We start from the raw sequence: 21,264 nt of genomic DNA on the forward strand, positions 1-21,264 counted from the left end.
ATTAAATGCTACATCAATTTTATGAGCAGACTGGGAGCTCAGTTTACTGTACACTAGCTCAGAGTAGCAAATGATCGGCATAATCAATTGAATTGCAAGTTTTCTTCTAACATTGACCGGAGTATAAATAGCAGACATTCGTAAGTTTCTTAAGATATTGTATACTTTCTTAACCACCGAATTTACATGACATCACAGGACAGCGTCGTGTTAATAACAAAACCAAGATTATTCACTTTTGAAACGAGTTTGAGACATTTACTGGCAACGCGCAAGGGCGGAATACTTGAGAAACTTATTCGTTTTTTAGATATAGGCAACACGTGTGATTTCCCACTGTTCATGCATAAGTCATTTTTCCTAGCCCATTCAAATAGGGATGCTAAGTCATTATTCAATCTTGAGCATAAATCGTTTGTCCCCTCATGATTTCCCGACAAATATAGTTGGACATCATCAGCATATGCATGCATATGAGCATGCTGGCATGTATTAAATATGTCATTAATAAAAATAATAAAAAGTAGTGGACCCAAGATAGAGCCTTGGGGTACCCCTGCCAATAGTGGTTTTAGACCTGAAGTTTCGGAGCCGACTTTGACAAGCTGGGATCTACCCGTCAGATAACTTCGCATGAGCCGCACTGCGGAGTCGTCAAAACCAAAATAATTTTTTAATTTTAAGCACAGCAGGTCATGGTTCACAGAGTCGAAGGCTTTTGAGAAGTCAATTGGCATAATAAAGTCAACTGGTTTTTGTCAAAGGGTGCCCTGATGTCGTCTAAAATTTTTATGATAGCCGTGGAGCAACTGTGCTTTGATCGGAAGCCTGACTGGAATGGTGATAGCAGACTATGTTTGCAAAAATGGTCTTGAATTTGTTCCGACAACAATATCTCAAAGATTTTCGAGAGTGCTGGTAAAATGCTGATAGGCCGAAAGTCACTAGGACAATCTGCAAACTTCGTTTTTGCAATGGGTATAACCGTGGCAATCTTCCACATATCAGGGAAGCAGGGGGTAGTAATACTGTGGTTGATAATATGCGTCAATGTAGGAAGAATGTACGGGGCAATTATTTTAACAAATTTGAGCGGTATATTGTCCTGACCGATTGCGTTTGACCTTATTTTATTTATGCATCTCGCCACATCAAGTTCCGAAACAGCTGTAAACTCGAATACGTGACAACCAGGAACCACATATAAGGGAGGGGTTGAGAAACTGGTATTAAGACAAGACGGGTTAGCTTGGCTCACAAAAGCTGCATTAAGATCTACAGGATTAAGGGAACAGTCAGAACTCTCACTCACATGTACACGAAGTTTTTTCAGATTACGCCACAAAACATGATTAGGCAACGATATATTCAACATTTTACTGTAGTATTTGCATTTTTCTCTCCTAATATAGGCTGTGGTTTCATTTCGTGTAAGTTTGTATGCACGCCAATTTGCGTCGCTTCGGTTTTTCTTCCAAAGGGAATAAAGCTTATTGCGCTTGATAATCATAGCACGGACGGATCTATTAAACCAAGGGCAAGAGGAAGATCTGTTGCTATATACCCGAGATGGAACGTGAGTTGTATAGAGGTATAAAATAATTTCATTTAAAAATCTCAGCTTTTCATGCACCGAACTCAAGCTCCAACAAGCAGACTAATTTATGCTGGAGATGTCTCCAAGAAGGTTATTTACGTCCGGTCGTCGATAATCTGGTGAAATGGATGGTCTAGCTACTGCACTGTGGTTATCGAGCACTACATCAAATGAACAGAAAATTAGATCATGGTCTGAGATAAAGGATAATTGATCAAACTTTAAGACTTTAGACGTATCGGACACAATGAAATAGTCAAGAAGGCTGGGGCAGCAGTTCTGTCCATACCTTGTTGGTACGCACACATTAACCACTTCAAGACCAACACTTGAAACATCGTCTAACAAACGGCAGGTATACGGGTCACTACATAAGAGATTAACATTAAAATCTCCGCAGATAATTATATCAGTGTAATCAACTGCGACCGAGGACATTGTAAAATATTCCTTCACGTTGCACAATTTATTAGGGTTATAGACGCACGAAAAAAGGACTTTGGACATTGAACTAGACACTTCAACTAGCAAGTTCTCAATGACGCCAACAGCTATACTTGATATGATTTTCGACTTGAGATGTTTTTTACAATACATAGCAACACCACCACCTTTCTTTACCCTTCTATCCATCCTATAGAGTACGTATCCCTTTATGTCAAAATGGCCATCAAGTATTTCAGGTTTAAACCAAGTCTCGGAAACACAAATGATATCAACACTAGATTGTTCAAATATCGCTCTGACTACATCCATCTTTTCACCATTTAAACTACGAGCATTAAAGTGCACCACGTTGAAACCTTTATGGTGCCTGCATAGGACACTAAGCAAAGCTAGGCTATTATTCGCAATGCCATTCGCATTTCTACTATCTCCAAACACTGAGTACAATCGAATTAAAAGCAACTTTAAAGTAAGGTATAGACCAAGCCGAAGAAAAAGAAAAACAATAAATTAATCTTTGCGCCATCTTTACATAACAAAAAACAATGAATAAGCATATGAACTTAAGGTTGGCGAAATCGATCCAGATCAGCCTCACTGGTAACTTTTGTTGGCTGTGCGGATGTATCAAGTCCATGCCTAACGTAGACGCAGCCACGGAACGTGAATGCCGCCTGCAGCTTTCCCTGCCGCCTTAATTGGATAGCCGCTTGTAGCAAAAGCCTATTTTCCTTGGTAAGGCTCTCGTATAGGTGGATGTTTCCCTGGATACCAAGTGGTTCCAGAGAAACAGCGCTTTTCATACGCCTACGGTGATCCCCAAACGCACGCAGAGTACGATTGCGATCCAGCGGCGAATGGAACTTGATCACAATCGCACCGTTGTTGCCTGCACGTGAGGGTCTCGTGCGGAAAATGTCCCTTATTTGCGGTGACTGAAAATCAATGGAAATGCACACCACGTTAAAAATACTTTTTAGGTTTTCGCCCTTCTTATACGGGACACCAAAAGCGACAGCCTCAGCAGCGATATCAGCAGTCAGTTTTTGCTGAAGTCCTTTTGCCTCCTCTTTTTGTTTCCCTGCGTCGCTTTCCGCGACAGCAACCACAGTAATTTTGACACTTCGTTCAGTGTCAAACGCATGTTCCACGCAGGTTCCACTGAGTTCCACAATAGTTTGACACTGACCGAAGTGTCAAACGGCAGTGTGTTAGAAAGAGAAAGGAATTGTTTCCTTCTCATACATATCATACTTGTAAACCTGTACTATGGTATCTGGTATGCATAAGCTTATTTTAAACGCATCTAATTATATGGAAAATGTCATTGTGCCGCGGCCTTTAACCACATGTATATGAAAAACTTATGTGACGAGGCTTTAATGAACTAGGCAACCTTTGCATCTGTTTTATTCATTGTGAATTTTTCACTTGTTCATGTTATTGTGAATTTTGGCGGCAGCAAGCGGGCATTTTCGCTTCATACAGCAGCTAAAATTGTGTAAAAAAGCTTGGGAAAGGTGATAAAAAACAATTAATGATTTCTATGTTGTGCGCAATTAGGGAAAAATTATTGTTTCAACAAACTTAATAAAATATTTAAGATGGTAAGTTTTTATAATTATTTGAAAAGTATAAGATTTCACCATGTGTGCCATGAAAAAGCGATAAAGATGTGGTGCTTGCTCGCCTTCCACGCCAGGCCCTTTGTTCTTCCCACATACATACACAACATCCGTATGTACGTCTGTGCCGAAAAGTTGAACATTAAAAAATGCAAGACTATTGAAATTGCAAAAAACTATATTTTCTTACGAATAATGGAAAATAATCTGCTCAACTAACATAACCTCACTAACGGGACCAATGAAATAAAGCTGCGAATTTGTAAATCAAGAATAATTATAGAACATGTATTTATTTTCCTTTTACAGAGTCCTCGTTCGCGTAGTCGTAGCATTTCACGTCGCAGCTATACAAAATCTCCAGTTCGGCGCACTAATGGACGGCGGTAAGTAATAGTTGATTTGGATTATTTCCATATATTATTAATAAAATGGTTTTTCGGTATCTATGTAGTCGACACTCGAGAGATAAAGCGTACAGATCTCATAGCCGTTCAGTTTCACGTCACCCGCCTTCACCCCCACGACCACCATCAGGACGGGGTGGACGTTACTCGGCAGCCAGTAAAAGTTTATCAACGTAAGTGAAGCTAGATTTCATTCTAAATACTATTTATTTAGGTGTTAAATTAAATAAATGCTCCCATTATATTTATAAGTAATTTTGTTGTTATGACGACCATTATTGTAAATTAGATAGTAGATGGGGCCAGTTTGATATCTTTATTTTCGCATAATGTCTATCATTCCTGACAACTTAATATTCTAGTACTTCTTGTATGTATTCGAAGATTTGATACAGTTTTATGAGTGGTAATCACCACCGGGCAGGGCTAAGTATAATAAGAATAACATCAAGAACCGAAACCAAGTCTATTCTGACAGGCAAGCTACAATTTATTTAATAGACATGTACTCTGTACACAGAATACCACTTTCAATGTAACTAGGTTAATCTAGATTAGATGGTATAGTGATATACACAGTGCTTAGCCAACACTTCCATTCATGGATCGAGGTTATTCCTGTCCGTAGAACTGGATATCGTGGGAATGACTAATGTAGCATCTGTAATTATTGTTCTAGGTCCTATTATCAGCACACGATAACGCTTATATATTATGTTTCACAAATATAAATTAACTAGCCTATCGTTAAATAATATAGTACTGTGAAGCTTTAAAATTGTTAAAAGCAACACGTCAATACGATTACGGGGATTTTTTTTGGTAGTAGATCAGGATTTGTTTAAGCTTTACATTCGTGAAGTATTGCTTTACGTAGTGATTATTTTTTCCGTTTCAGAATAGTGATTTTGTAGCGAAAACCCGCACGCTTTCACAGTGAAAATTGAAAAAAAAACCTTTAAGACTTAGATATGAATGAATTTAATTGGACGGAAAAATAACTATGTTAGAATCGAAGAAAAAATGAATATCATTGAATCCAAACAATTTCTGGAACTCAAGTTGCAACAGCATTTATCAAACAAACTCTGCCCTCTAAATGAAACACAATTCTGTGCATTGCTCGAATTTAAAATTTGAGATTTTTCAATACTAAAAACTCAGTTCAAACAAGATATATCAATCAAACATAATAGTTAAATCTACATAAGCTATCAAAAATTAGCAAAATAGTGAAGACAGCAGAAGAAGCGCAAATTTTAGCAAAATCATACACAAATTTCTCAATCAAAACCCAAGCTTTGAAATTTATGTTTACAAAACCAAGCTCAACTGGCATACATATAAACTTGAAAGTCGAAAAATGAATCAAGCAACCAATAAGAATATTTCTGAAAGAATATATATATATATATACACTACTTATAAAGTACAAAAACATACAAGACATATTTATCGTTGGTTATCCCCATCATCTTAAAATATTTGAATTTTTTCTTCTTTCACATACCAAAAAGATCACTCTCACCACGAAATGGACGTCGCTCTTCACGTTCGCGTACACGCAGTCCGTATGAAAACCGCCGAGGCAATAGAGTAAATGTAAGCAATATTGGGATTATTATTGTGCTAAAGAAAACTTATTTATTTTTTCATAGGAAAAGCCTTTACCAAATCGATGCATTGGAATATTTGGACTGAGTGTATATACAACACAACAAAAAATACGCGAAATATTTTCCAAATTTGGACCAATCGAACGAATACAAGTGGTTATTGATGCACAGGTGTGTCGTACTATTAGGGTTCAAAATATGGATGTAATGGTGCCATTTTTAAACATTTTCAAATTAATATATTGTTAAATGGCGAAACAAAAGAAATGGCTAAAGAAATTTATGTATAAATTGGAGATAATGAGTAGCTCCCCAAAAGCTTATAGGTTTGCGCACTAAAGGCTCTCCAATACATTAATAAAATTCCCATTAAAATTACTCGTATTTTGCGTATTCTATATAGCTGCATTATTAATGTGGTTTAATTTTTTCACCTATCCATAGACTGGGAGATCACGTGGATTTTGTTTCATATATTATGAGGATTTAAATGATGCTAAAGCAGCCAAGGACGCTTGCTCCGGCATGGAAATCGATGATCGTCGTATACGTGTTGATTTCTCGACAACACAACGGCCACATACACCTACACCTGGCGTTTATATGGGACGTTATATTAGGTGCGTATAACATTAAAAACGTGATAGAACATAGAAATATAAATTAAAATGGCGAAACTGAAAGGTCGAAATGTCGAATATAGAATCAAGGTGTTGATAAGCGCAATACAGATTTTTATAGCTCCAGAGCTTCCGCATTTTCAACCTCACATACGCGAGGATAATCCTTTTACAAATATTAATGTATCATATACATATTTAACAGGCGAGGCTCTGCCGACCCCAAGTTCCTCATGGGGAAGCCCTTAAGGTTAATGTGGCTATGTTAATCGTTTCCGAGATGTTACGGCTGGTACTTTAATAGTGCTTTGTTACCGGAACGTAACGGATGTATATCCAGCAAAGAACCATCAACATCGGTAACACTCCTAAACACCTTCGGGGAGTGTCTATCGTTAATAAAACAACAATAATAATAAATTATTTAAAATATGAGCGGGAGCATACATTTCACATATCCTCGAAAATGTTTTAAGTTGTTCCTATTTTAGCGGAGGCGTGTTTATTCCTTTATATTGTATACATATGTATCTCATTCAAATTACCGTTTTAATATATTTAATAGGCGTGGTGAACGTGATGATCGAAGTGATCGCAATGATCGTAAAGATCGTTATCGCGATGATTATCGTGGTCGGCGTCGTTCAGTTTCACCCTACAACAATCGCAATAATTATCGCAGTGATCGCAGACGTCGCTATGATCGGAGTCGAAGTCGTTCCTATTCACCGCGTAAGTAATGAATGAGTGAATAATTCAATTTGGAAAAGTGGAAAAGAAAATAAAGTTCAACATTAACAAAAAATGACCGCCATTCTTAAATATTTTTTTTTCTTTTTCAGGGCGTAACCGCTATTAAATGACAAAAAAAAAAAAAAAAACGCTGAATAAAAAGAAAATATATATGTATGTATGTACCCAAAATAACCCACACCTTAGCATGTGCTAAAAATAATGTTGGCAGGATAACCAAGAAATGCGTTGCATATGTACAATTTCAAATGAATTTTATGCAGAAAGCAAAGAAATAAATTACAAATTTTAATAAACTCAGTATACAATTTGATGAAATAATAATTTGTGTGCAAATATTATCAAGTAACATAATAAACATACATATTTGAATTACATTATTTAGCGATGTGAGAGGGAAATTCATCAATGTTTTTTTTATAAATCATCGAATATTTTTGACCCATTACACTACACCTAATTGGTTAATATTTTTTCACAAATCGTATACATTTAGTTAAAAATTTATTGAATTTGCGTGCTCAGCTCACCTAATGGATAACAACTATAAATATATATATATGTGTGTGTGTGTATTGAAATAATATACACATTAGGGTGCCTAGTCAAAAAAATTTTTGGGTTTTCAAACTGAATGATTTCCTTATGTGTTTCGACTCATGAAAATTTTGTTATTTTAGAGCTGGAATGATATAAAAACGTATCTAAAATTTAATTTTCCGTTAATAACGAGTATTACATCAAATTAAAGATGTCGAAGTACTTGTAAAACTTTATTTAAATACAAAATACTTTTTGTACATTTCATTATTTTTTGGGAAAAGGGCATTAAAAAGCTTTAAATTCATAGACATTTATTTGCTGTAGGTATTGCTAAGTTGGTCTAGCTCGCAAGAATGTCGAATTATATTCGAAAAATAAGTATTTCTTGATTACATGGAGGAGGCAGCCTAATGTACAGATACAAATGTTCGAGCGTATTTAAAAAAACCATCGACAAAAAAAAATTGTTTAATTTACTTCTCATAAAATTACTTCCTTAAGAAATTTAATACACTATTCTTACTTTTTCAATAATCTTAACAACGTTCTTTGCATACCAGTAGTTTTATTAGCAATTAACCATATTTTATTTATATACTTTCAAATGTTATTACATTATCTCTCACTTCTGTTTAATGTAAATGCAGTTTTCTTTAAGTAAAGAAATAAAAACAAAGTAAAAATTAATTATTTGATGGAATAATATTTGCATTGAACAAATTTTTAATTACTATTTATATGTATGTATGTTTGTACATTAGACTTAATAACGGATCAATCTTAACTGTGGTGGAGACGGTGCGCAACTATTCAATTTCATTTTTATACATATTATAGAAAAAACCTTAAACTTACTTTTGTTTACTTCTATTTTTAATTAGTTTTTAATGCTTACTGATACAAATTGAATAAAAGGAAAGACAAAACACAAATATGCGTTTTCCGTTAAAAATGGCTGTGAATTTAACAATTCGACGACTCATTGAAACGCGACGACCCCGTTATTCCTAGTTCACATATCTCAATCCCATTCAGTACTTCGAAGCTATTGCCATTTAAAAATGAATATCGGTCACGAATCATGAACCACGATGCGGCCATGATATAAACACGTCCTAAATCAATATAAAAACCAATAAATTTTAATTTCATGTATTTTTGCCAAAATAACCAGTTTATTGTTGTTAAGCGTTTCTCAAAAAAGTTTAGAATGCCTTAGCTTCGAATTAAATATGTTAATCCAAGAAACCATCAATTCTCAAATCGCTCACAACTGAAAATATTCCGAGTTTAAATCGCTCTTACCATTTATCACAAAAAAGGTATATTTAATATAATTTTCAATCAAATCTCAGCTTAAAGCTGAGGATCGGCTAATCAATCGACTTTTACTCAATAATGTCTTAAGTTTCGTTTTGATATTGTGCAAATTAAGCGCCAAATTTTATACAACTGTTAGATTATTCGAAGTAGATTTCGAGAGTTCTTTCACTTTTCTATTTAGCTATGAGCATTCCACGGTTGGTACTAGACAAACCGTACCCATGCTTTCAGTTTTCGACACAAACTATAACCAGCAAATTAAGCAAATTATATGTATAGTACATTAATACTGTGGTACATGGCCAAAAAAAGAGAAACCTGCTCATGAAATATTTGTATATGTATGTAAAAAATCGAAAACAAAAAATCATTGAATTTTGTGGGTACAATGGTGAAACTCGGCAGTGTCTGGCAAGCGCTCCGATTGTATTTCTGCCATGAAAAGCTCTCAGTGAAAACTCATCTGCCTTGCAGATGCCGTTCGGAGTCGGCATAAAACATGTAGGTCCCGTCCGGCCAATTTGTAGGGAAAAATCAAGAGGAGCACGACGCAAATTGGAAGAGAAGCTCGGCCTTAGATCTCTTCGGAGGTTATCGCGCCTTACATTTATTTATTTATAATGGTGAAACTAATAACATTTGAAGAAACCTAAAAATTAAAAGGTATGTTAAAATAACAAAAAAAAAAAAAAATGATTTCAGCTACTTTAAAGAAGTTCGTTCCCTGGAAGGCAGCATTGATACCAAAAAGAAATGCATCAAGAAACAAGTGAGGAAGGCTAAGTTCGGGTGTAACCGAACATTACATACTCAACTGAAAGATTTGGAGACAAAATAAGGGAAAATCACTATTTAGGAAAATGAACCTAGGGTAACCCTGGAACGTGTTTGTATTACATGGGTATCAAATGGAAAGTATTAACGAGTATTTTAGAAGGGAGTGGGCCATAGTTCTATAGGTGGACGCCTTTTCGAGATATCGCCATAAAGGTGGACCAGGGGTGACTAGCATGCGTTTGTACGATATGGGTATCAAATGAAAGGTGTTAATGAGTATTTTAAATGGGAGTAGCCCTAAGTTGTATATATGTGAAGATGTTTTCCAGATATCGACCAAAATGTGGAACTGGGTGACCCACAACATGTTGTTGTTGTTGTTGTTGTTGTAGCGATAAGGTTGCTCCCCGAAGGCTTTGGGGAGTGTTATCGATGTGATGGTCCTTTGCCGGATACAGATCCGGTACGCTCCGGTACCACAGCACCATTAAGGTGCTGGCCCGACCATCTCGGGAACGATTTAAGTGGCCACATTAAACCTTCAGGCCATCCCCTCACTCCCCAACCCCAAGTTCCATAAGGAGCTTAGGGTCGCCAGAGCCTCGTCTGTTAGTGAAACAGGATTCGCCGCGGATAGGTGAGGTTGACAATTGGGTTTGGAGAAGCTATATGTTGCGCTGGCAACCTGCAGGGTTGCGCTACACAGCCCCTTGAATCCGGTATTTTAGTCGCCTCTTACGACAGGCATACCTACCGCGGGTATATTCTGACCCATCCTAACCCGCTGGGGGGGGTACCGATAAAGTCGCTAAATGCCATGTATGCATATAACTTCACACAGAATGCTCCGATTTTAAAACGGTTTTTTGCATTTGAAAGCTTAGCTACGTGAGATGGTACAGTTAATATAATTTGAAGGTATATATTATAGGGGCGTGACAAATTGCCAAAATGTAGTAAATCATAAAATTTTTGTTTACACAGCTATAACTCATAAACGGATTGATGGATTTAAAAAATTCTTCTTTTCAGTAAAACTTTGAAATATTCCTTCGATCTGCATCAAAAAAAAAACTCGATTCCTTTCTTATATCAGCCAAATTGTTTAAACAAAAGTAACATTTTTATCAAAAAATGCGTATGAATGTTTGTTCGCTGTGAACTGTTCGCGCTAATTGAGTGAGGATGATGCGACACATACGTACATATATAGCATTCGCTGCGTTATTTAGCTTCGGGCGAAGGTTTATAGGAATGTATGGATGTACATCACTACATAGTATAAAACAAAATCGCTTTTTCTGTCCCTATGTCCCTTTGAATTCTTAAACCGTTAAAAATACGCAACGGATTTTGATGCGCTTTTTTTTAATAGATAAAGAGTGATTGAAGAGGAAGTAACGGATGAACATGTTTGGCTGAAAATTGGTGGAGGGGTAGCTTAGAAACAGGAGACAGACATAGGCTAATTTTTATCCCGTTCTGGATAGGGCCTTAAGACCAAAAGTGGACCTGGGTAATCCTGGGATATGTTTGTACAATATGGGTATCGAATGTAAGCTGTTTATGAGTACTTTGATACGAGGTATTTTTCGTACCCGCGGGTAACTAGGGTCTCGAGATATAAGCGAAAACGTGGACGCGGGTACCCCTAGAATGCGTTTATAGAATATGGATAACGAACGAAAGCTGTTGATGAGTGCTTTAGTACAGGGTAGTTTTCATACCTATTGGTGACTAGGGTCTCGAGATTGAGGCCAAAACGTGGACCCGGGTACACCTAGGAAGTGTTTATACAATATGGATAACAAATGAAAGCTGTTGATGTGTTCATACCTATTTGTGAAGGGTCTCGAGACATAGGCCAAAACGTGCATCAGGGTAAAACTAGGATGTGTTTTTACATTATGGTTATCAAATTGAAGCTGTTGATGAGTGCTTTAGTACAGAGTAATTTTAATACCGCTGGGTGACTAGGGTCTCAAGAACCTGGACCCGGATACCCGTAGAATGTGTGTGTCATATGGATATCAAATGAAAGTTGTTGCTGAGAGCGTTAAAGTAATTTTTATTGTGTTATTCGATTTAGTTGCATTAACCTGGCAAAACTGATAAATGGAAAAAGCTTATTAAAATGTGTGGAGATAGACCTAATTTAGGGCAGAACAACGTCTGACGGGTCTGCTAGTTTATTTATATATGTAATATCACGAATAGTATTCCTGCCAAGATTCCAAGGGCTTTTGATTTCGCCCTGCAGAACTTTTTCATTTTCTTCTACTTAATATGGTAGGTGTCACACCCATTTTACAAAGTTTTAAGTTATATTTTGCGTCAATAAACTAATCCAATTACCATGTTTCATCCATTTTTTTCATATTTGATATAGAATTATGGCACTTTTTTCGTAATTTTCGATATCGAAAAAGTGGGCGTGGTCATAGTCAGATATCGGTCATTTTTTTATACCAAGAAAAAGTGAGTTCAGATAAGTACGTGAACTAAGTTTAGTAAAGATATATCGATTTTTGCTCAAGTTACCGTTTTAACGGCCGAAGACAGACAGTCGACTGGGTATAAAAACTGGGCGTGGCTTCAACCGATTTCGCCCATTTTCGTAGAACACAGTTATCATTATAGAATCTATGCCCCTACCAAATTTCACAAGGATTGGTAAATTTTTGTTCGACTTATGGCATTAAAAGTATTCTAGACCAATTAAATGAAAAAGGGCGGAGCCACGCCCATTTTAAAAATTTTCTTTTATTTTTGTATTTTGTTGCAGCATGTCATTACTGGAGTTGAATGTTGGCATAATTTACTTATATACTGTAAAGGTATTCAATTTTTTTGTTTAAACTTTACTTAAAAAAATTTTTTTTTTCAAAACTGGGCGTGTTCGTGTGTTTGTTGTGCCAATTTTTATTTAGTACACATATAGTAATGGGTGTAACGTTTCTGCCAAATTTCATCATGATATCTTAAACTACTGCCAAATTACAGCTTGCAAAACTTTTAAATTACCTCCTTTTAACAGTGGGCGGTGCCACGCCCATTGTCCAAAATTTTACTAATTTTCTATTCTGCGTCATAAGGTCAACCCACCTACCAAATTTCATCGCTTTATCCGCCTACCACACCGTATGCCCTGGGTTCACACCCCGGGCAAAGCAACATCAAAATTTTAGAAATAAGGGTTTTCAATTAGAAGAAAACTTTTCTAAGCGGGGTCGCCCCTCGGCAGTGTTTGGCAAGCGCTCCGGGTGTATTTCTGCCATGAAAAGCTCTCAGTGAAAACTCATCTGCCTTGCAGATGCCGTTCGGAGTCGGCATAAAACATGTTGGTCCAGTCCGCCCAATTTGTAGGGAAAATGAAGGAGAGCACGACGCAAATTGGAAGAGAAGTTCGGCCTTAGATCTCTTCGGAGGTTATCGCGCCTTACATTTTTTTTTAACCTGAAGGGTTGCGCTCCAAAGCCCCCTTGAATCTGGTATTTTAGTAGACTCTTACGACAGGCATACCTTCATAATCACATATTCCAAAATTTTGTTTCACCGGGGGTCACTCGGCGATGTTTCGGCCCTCCCAGAAAAGTGTCGTGAAAATGTTCTCTTGTGAAATTCATTTGCCAGATGTAATTTCCCAGATATCGTGTGTATAACACGTACCACTTGCACAATATATCTGCACAAAGGTCGCAGTGCTTCCAGACCTATTAATAACACTTACCAAAAACTTCAGACAGCGTGATATGTAAAACTTACATCTTTGATGGGTTCTTTGAAAGGACAACAACGGCATTTAATTATTGAAAACAGGTTTATTAGCGTTCCTATTTTGCAATTAAAAAAAAGTTTACTTTTAAGTTAAAACACAGCATCGGCAAATAATTTTTTTTTTTATCAAATTGGAGTAAAAACAAATTTTATTTTTATCAAAACAAAGTTAATAAAACCCACGCAGTTACCTTAAACTTTTGACTTTTTTTCTAAGCCTTAAAAGTTTTTATTTAGCTTTTTCTTTTTGTCCATATAGCCTTTCTCCTGAAAAAGTTCTGGCAACGTTGCTTCAGAGCTTCCGCAACCACATTGTCCACCTCACCTAACCGAGAAGAACCCTGTTACAAATATGAACGTATCATACAAATATTTAGCAGGCGAGGCTCTGGCGACCCCGAACTCCTCATGGAACGGCGGTATGGCCTAGAAGGTTTAATGTCGTTTTATTTATCGTTCTGTAAATGTTCGGGCCAGTATCAGAATACTTGCTACCGGATCTATATCCGGCAAAGAACCGTCAGTATTGATAACACCCCAAAACCTTTTGGGAGTGTCTTTATCGTTAATAAAAGGCCATAAGAACTCTGCCGAAGCAGCCCAGCCATGATTTGGATGCTAAAGTTTAATTTGTTAGATAATAATGCATTTATTTATTCAGAAAAAAATTTCTTATATCTATTTCAGTCCCTAATTCGGAAAAGGTTTTTAAAAGAGGTCTTGGTACTTTTTTCATTCTAATCTTATACATAAAATTTTGGTAATTCTTCAGAACTCCTCTCCAAAGGTGTGTATGTTTGTGCAACAAAGTCATCAAAATTAAAACCGCATAAATGTTTTAACTTTTGCACATATTTCTCGATTAAACAATTACAAAATGCTTTTCAAAGGATATACTTTGGTCTAGGTATAATAAACACTAATTGCTAGGAGTGTTGTGTTGCTGTATCTGTCGTGATGTCTTATAAGCTATTTCCAAAGTATTTTGTATTACTTGTATATCACCTTCTATGCTCCGTGCCCAATTTTCCACATCACCCAATTCCTATATGAGAATAAAAAGCATGACGAGAATACTTCGCTTATCAAATTATATATATAAATGAAAAAGCCATTGCTTACTTTTAATGCACTACTGAAATTATCAATTAATTGGATCCATTGTTGTGTTTGCTTGGCGAAGTTAGTCGCGCCAACATGCAGCTGCTTTGCTTCAGCATCCAAACGTTTTTGATTTAAATATGCTTGTGCCACACTTTCAATTCAGAGAATTTTAAAAAACCCAAATACATAGAAATTTTAACTCTTACCCAACATTTAAATGGTCCACAATAGCTTGGGTGAGCTCATTTGATGATTCGACCAAATCTTTTCGACGTATTTCTATAGAAAATTTCAATACTTTGTGTTTAATAAATTAAATGTTGAAATAATATCCTATTTGTACCTTGTTCCTGCTTTCGTTTCGCCTGTTTAACTTGGTATTCTTTTACCATAGAGGTTAACATCTTTTGCAGTTCTTGATCTACCAATTTTTTTTTTTTTTTTTTGTGAATTCATACAATGCAGCTGATTTAAGTATTCACAATAGTCTATAGCGATTATTGTGAATTCATGAATAGGAGCTCACAATGGCTTTGGTAGATTCAATGCGAAGAAAGCGACATGGAGTTTCATCATTATCTTTTGGCGCTGTCAAAGCGTTGGTGGAATATTTAGAATAAGGTGCCACGATTTTCCAACTTTTCTTTTTTTCGAGGTGTGGCGGGGGTCCTAAAAATCACAAAATTATCATCCGCAACTCTAGGAAACTCTTAGTTTATGAAATATAAGCCTTTTAATTTCCAAATTTAGTAAAATTTCAACTTAAGTCCTGCACTTAAAATTCGGGTCGCACATGTCGATAGCGATATCAAAAGACGCGTATTTGCGTCAAGATTCAGAATCCGACAGCAGAAACTACATTTTTTATCTCGTTTAAAAGTTATTCGCATTGTAAATTTTACCAAGTAGCGCAACTAACAGCTGATCGGTGAAAATTCGCATATTCACACGAACAGTTCTCGACTCAGTTTCAAAACAAAACTTTAGATTATTTAACTCAAATTTTAAAGTGAGATAATCTTTACAAATTTATGTACATAGAATATATAAGGCGTTTTTCTTGTTATTAAAACAGTAGTTTTATTTTTATTAAAGCTTTTATCAATTTATTTTTTTTAATTTTGAAAAAACTCCGAACACCATTCCTTCATTTTATGACATTCGACTGCCTAGTCCACTGCCTTCCACCCTATTCGCAACATAACCTCTGTTTAAGTTGCCAAACTATATAGTAAACAATGGTTATTCGCGGAAAACCCGTCGGTACTTTTGTCGCTTTTTTCGTTGTTGCAATTAAGCAAACGAAAACAAATGAAGGTTGTGAATAGTGTTGCCAGCTCCGCAACAATATCTTTTTACCTTGGTAGAAGATTATAAGGTGGTGACACGTCGACATAAATGCAAACAAACATACACTATCAATGTATTTTGTTTTGTAATTCTCTGAATAATTTGAAATTTATGTATTTAATTGAAACATGTGCAGAATACATACATTTGTCAAAAAAAAATAAAAAATTGGACTTTATAGAGATTTTTATGCTGATTCCAACGGTAATTCTGCGTAGAACACCTTTCTGCATAGGCGGCCTTCGGCCGCGCTTATAAAAAATAACCCTGGGCTACGCCATGCCAAGTCCGGGTGTGTGGTATAACCGTGGCTACCGCCACGGTGATGTCCTTCTGCGTAGTACACCCTTCTGCGCAGCACCCCAAATAATATTAGACTACAATTATTAAAAGTGTTTTACAAAAACAAAATACATTAATAGTGTATGTTTGTTTGCATTTATGTCGACGTGCCACCACCTTATAATGTTCTACCAAGATAAAAAGATATTGTTGCGGAGCTGGCAACACTATTCACCACCGTAATTTGTTTAATTGCAACAACGAAAAAAGCGACAATAGTACCGACGGGTTTTCCGCGAATAACTTTTAAACAAGATAAAAAAATGTAGTCTCTGCTTTCGGATTCTGAATCTTGACGCAAATACGCGTCTTTTGATACCGCTATCGACATGTGCGACCCGAATGTTAAGTGCAGGACTAAAGTTGAAATTTTACTAAATTTGGAAAATAAAAAGCTTATATTGCATAAAAGAGTTTCCTAGAGTTGCGGATGATAATTTTGTGATTTTTAGGACCCCCTCTACCCTTGCAAATCAACAAAAGTTTGAAAATCGTGGCACCTTATATAAAATCCAACCCCAAAAATTTGAAATCGAGTTAGGTTTTCACGTAGAAAATTCAATTTCAGTTGCTCTCATAAAAAGTTGTATGTGCATGAGACATTTTTGACAGGTTGATAGCATAGGTTGGCATTTAGGTGCACTGCGCTACGGCAAAATATTCCTTGCATCAAATATTTGAACTTAAACTGTATTTATTTATTTTAATAATTGATGGGTACCAAAGATAAATAAATATCTATCCTCTTTGGTGAGGTCGACAATTGGGTTGCGGAAGCTTTGAACTATTGAATAATACTATGTTCAAACAGAAAAATAGATTAAGCAATTTCGATTTAAATTGTGTGGTGTTCATACAACCAATTTAGCTTACGCAATAGTAATTTGATAGCTGGTTGGCTCATCTCTGCAGCAACAGTTCAGACTCAAAATATGCATGTTTGTATTAGGTAATGGAATGGAATGAAAACATCAAACTTTGAAATTTGTGGGTGTTGAAAGAAAATGCATTCAATATTTTGGTTTCATTTTGAGTTTGCCATCTTATTTTGACAGTCCCCACCCAAGTGAAATGAAAAAAATCAGATCAGCTGATGATATTCGCCAACCATATAGTTGAGCCATTCGTAACTGACGTTTAAATCTGCTCAATAAACACACTTTACAAGGTTGCATTTGCAGTTTGAAACAATAAGTTTTTTTTAATTGGCAATTTATTATATGATAAAATGCGTAACAAATTGCCCAACTGGTATAAATTGTCAGTTTGGTGTGCGCTTGTACATAGTCTTCAGCTGGAGACATTGGTGCTTTATCGGTAACCTTTTAACAGCTGATTCGACCAACCTTATGGGAATCAATTATTGGTGCCGCTAACGTCGTAACCGTATAGTGGCCTACCAATTGGTTTTTGGTTTACCGTCGTAACGATTAACAGCTGATTACGTTAGGGATACGACTACAGCGATACGACAAACGGCAGTCGCTTCCCAAGGCAGTCGGTTCTATGTACCGGAGCGACTCGGGATTTTTCCCGACCAAGGACTGTCATTTCAGTGTGACCCCATATAATTTGTTTCGTCCCTCCCACAAATTGTCATTCTCCCAGCATCTCCTTGCAGCAGGACTGCTACATATTCTCTTACTCCGGGAAGGTATCGAACCCAATCCGGGTCCGTCTCCTGACCCCGGTCCTGAGAAATGGTTTTGCTGCATTTGCCAGAAAAGAATCTTTTTAGGACGGTCATACTCTGTTCAGTGTGTCTCGTGCAAGGGATGGTTGCATGGGACAGGTTGTTCTGGGCGTGATCCCAAAACCCGACGTCCACGTAACTTTTATAAATATTTTGTGGCTCCTTGCTGCTCACGCCCAAGGGCGTCCCGTAGTCTACGCCTAAGCGCCCCCCCTACCTTCCAGCAGCCTCGCTGCTCAGCAAGCCACAACAAGTACCCGCTGCTGCTCGCGTCCCACGGCGCCAACAACTCAAACAGCTGATACCACTCATAACTACTACCTTCGTAGTAGAGCTGGTAGCAATGCTGAGCATCAGCCCCTGCCCCCGTCTTCCTCTCCTCCCCTCTTTTCTGGCAGCAATCGTGCAGGTCAAGGAAACAGGCTCTTAGTCCCTACCTCCGTTTGCACCGTCTGCCAGCACAGAATATATAGGTTTGCGACATCCGCTCAATGCAACTCCTGCCTTGGGTGGTGCCACTTTCCTAGATGTTCTGGTCTCCGCGACGGCAACCCCTTGACGGGTTTCATCGCGCCATGTTGCCAGGTCGCAAACCCAAATCATCCGGGTACCCCAATGCTTGCCCAAGGGCGCCCAGTCCCAAGGCCACAACAGCAATTGCGTCCTGGCCTTCCACAACCTAGGCGTAGTCACCCGTCACTTACCCCTAGAGTGGCGGCGTCACCCCTCATGCACTTCAGAATTCTGCAGTTAAACTGTAATGGACTAACTGGGAAGATTACGGAGATAGTCGATTTCATGAAGCGGCACAACATCCGCATTGCTGCGATTCAAGAGACTAAACTCACAGCGAGATCTGCATTGCAGACCTGCTCTGGGTATAATGTCCACAGGAAGGACCGCGAGAGCGGAAATGGAGGCGGCCTCGCGTTTATTATACACCACTCTGTGCAATATCATATATTTGATCCTGGCATCGACCGCAGGGACAATGTCTTAGAACGTCAAGGCCTATCTGTCCGGTCAGGCGATGCAAATCTAGAAATCATCAACATCTACATCCCTACTGTCACCTGTTGCCCCAGTGCATACCGCCCTAAAATCGAGGCCTTACTCACTGGCAACAATCGCATTATCTTAGGCGATTTCAATGCCCATCACGACCTATGGCATTCAAACTTGCGGGCGGACAGTAGGGGTGAGATGTTGGCGGATCAAATAGAAGAAACGACGTTCTGCACAATAAACGGAGACGCCCCCACACGTATGGTAGGAAGCTGTCATAGCTCGCCAGATATCTCAATCGTGAGCGCAGAACTCGTAAACTGCGTCAACTGGCAGCCGATAGTAACATTGGCATCCGACCACCTGCCCATACTTATTTCGTTGGAGTGTACCGCCGACTTCATCGTCACCGAAAAACGCACTTTCATAAACTTCAAAAAAGGAAAGTGGGAAGAATATAAATCTGCAACAGACAGCAGCTTTGCTGCCCTCCCTATCCCAACTGATGCCCGCCAAGGCGAAATGGGAAGAGCACCTAAGAGGTTGTAACCTCTCTACCGGTGTAGGTAAACTTTGGTCCACCGTAAAGTCCCTATCGAATCCGACTAAGCACAAAGACAAAGTTTCCATCGCCTTTGGCGATAAGGTGCTGTCGGATGTGAAAAAATGCGCGAGCGCTTTCTGCCGACAATATATAATGCATCCTACGGTCGACAAAGATAGACGGAGAGCCAATAGACACGTACATAAACACAAATTCAGCGCGTCACCAATCACCATCACCGCTAGAGAGGTTGAGGACGCCATTGGTCGCGCTAAACCATCCAAAGCAGTGGGCCCAGACGGCATAGCCATGCCGATGCTTAAAAACCTAGGGAAAGAGGGTTTCAAATATTTAGCGCATGTCTTCAACCTGTCTCTCTCCACCTTTGCCATACCCGAGAAATGGAAAATGGCCAAAGTGGTCCCGCTACTAAAGCCTGGGAAACCAGCTAACGTAGGTGAGTCATATCGTCCGATATCTCTCCTATCGCCAGTGGCAAAAACGCTTGAAGCTATTTTGCTCCCTTATTTCCAAGCACATTTGCAGCTAGCCCCTCATCAGCATGGCTTCAGAAAACTCCATAGCACTACCTCCGCGCTAAATGTCATTAGCACCCAGATAAATTGCGGTTTGAATCAATACCCCCACCATAGAACAGTACTCGTAGCGCTAGACCTATCAAAAGCCTTTGATACGGTCAACCATGGCTCATTACTGCAAGACCTGGAAGGGTCTACCCTTCCCCCATGTCTTAAAAGGTGGACCGCAAATTATCTGGGTGGTCGGCAGGCATCGGTGCAATTCAGAAACGAAACATCAAAACCAAGGAGAATTAAACAAGGGGTGCCACAGGGTGGTGTCCTATCCCCACTTTTGTTTAATTTCTACATATCTAAGCTACCTTCACCACCGGAAGGAGTCACAATCGTTTCCTACGCCGATGACTGCACAATAATGGCCACAGGCCCAGGCCCAGAGATCGATGAGCTATGCAATAAAATAAACGGCTATCTCCCTGATCTCTCCAGTTTTTTCGCCTCGCGAAACCTGGCATTGTCACCGACTAAATCTTCCGCGACCTTATTTACAACATGGACGCCCCAAATGTCGACCATATTGAACATCCACGTCGATGGCACTACGCTACCGACTGTCCTACACCCCAAAATCTTGGGTGTGACGTTTGATCAGGATCTACATTTTGGTGCGCACGCAACCGCAATTGTTCCGAGAATTCAGAGCCGTAATAAAATCCTCAAATCCCTTGCTGGCAGTACCTGGGGAAAAGATAAAGAAACGCTCATGACCACATACAAAGCAATTAGCCAGCCGATTACGTGCTACGCGTCACCCATATGGTCGCCAGGCCTAAAAACTACCCACTGGACGAAACTACAGGTCTGCCAAAATACTGCTCTCAGAATCGCCACGGGCTGTCTTATGTCCCCAGAACACCATCTGCATAATGAGGCGAGAATACTCCCCATCAGGGAGAGAAATGAGATGCTGACCAAACAGTTTCTGTTGAATACCAAGAAACCTGGGCATCCCAACAGACATCTGATTGAGGAACCAGCACCGCCTAGGGGCCTAAGGAGTCATCTCCGTAAGCATTTTGAGGAAATACTGCACCTGAGAACCCAGCCGTATGAAGCGAAAAAACACAAGCAGGTCCTTGGTGAACTCCATAGACAGGCGTTGGATCTTTATGTCGGGAATTGCCCGGTGAATCCAGTACTTG

The 21,264-nt window shown here is 38.4% G+C and overlaps 2 protein-coding genes across 3 annotated transcripts; one reads left to right on the forward strand and one right to left on the reverse strand.

The window, feature by feature from the left end:
* The first annotated feature begins 3,495 nt into the window (after nucleotides 1-3,495).
* LOC137243152 (transformer-2 sex-determining protein-like) lies at nucleotides 3,496-8,540 on the forward strand. Of its 2 annotated transcripts, none has more exons than XM_067770492.1 (8): nucleotides 3,496-3,651; nucleotides 3,979-4,055; nucleotides 4,124-4,249; nucleotides 5,594-5,678; nucleotides 5,735-5,863; nucleotides 6,137-6,312; nucleotides 6,878-7,044; nucleotides 7,155-8,540. In XM_067770492.1, the coding sequence occupies exons 1-8, from the start codon at nucleotides 3,649-3,651 to the stop codon at nucleotides 7,169-7,171; spliced, it is 780 nt and encodes a 259-aa protein (XP_067626593.1). In that variant the 5' UTR covers nucleotides 3,496-3,648; the 3' UTR covers nucleotides 7,172-8,540. The 2 variants fall into 2 exon arrangements, with proteins under 2 accessions (XP_067626593.1, XP_067626594.1); XM_067770493.1 differs by having other exon boundaries at nucleotides 5,594-5,672.
* Nucleotides 8,541-14,109: 5,569 nt separating this feature from the next.
* On the reverse strand, nucleotides 14,110-15,090 carry Blos1 (biogenesis of lysosome-related organelles complex 1 subunit 1). Its single transcript, XM_067777277.1, has 4 exons — nucleotides 14,933-15,090; nucleotides 14,796-14,868; nucleotides 14,608-14,740; nucleotides 14,110-14,530 (listed from the first exon to the last, which is right to left on the reverse strand). The coding sequence occupies exons 1-4, from the start codon at nucleotides 14,991-14,993 to the stop codon at nucleotides 14,405-14,407; spliced, it is 393 nt and encodes a 130-aa protein (XP_067633378.1). The 5' UTR covers nucleotides 14,994-15,090; the 3' UTR covers nucleotides 14,110-14,404.
* Nucleotides 15,091-21,264: the final 6,174 nt, after the last annotated feature.

This window comes from Eurosta solidaginis, chromosome 3 (assembly GCF_040869045.1).
Source record: "Eurosta solidaginis isolate ZX-2024a chromosome 3, ASM4086904v1, whole genome shotgun sequence".
In the NCBI taxonomy this organism is placed as follows: domain Eukaryota; kingdom Metazoa; phylum Arthropoda; class Insecta; order Diptera; family Tephritidae; genus Eurosta; species Eurosta solidaginis.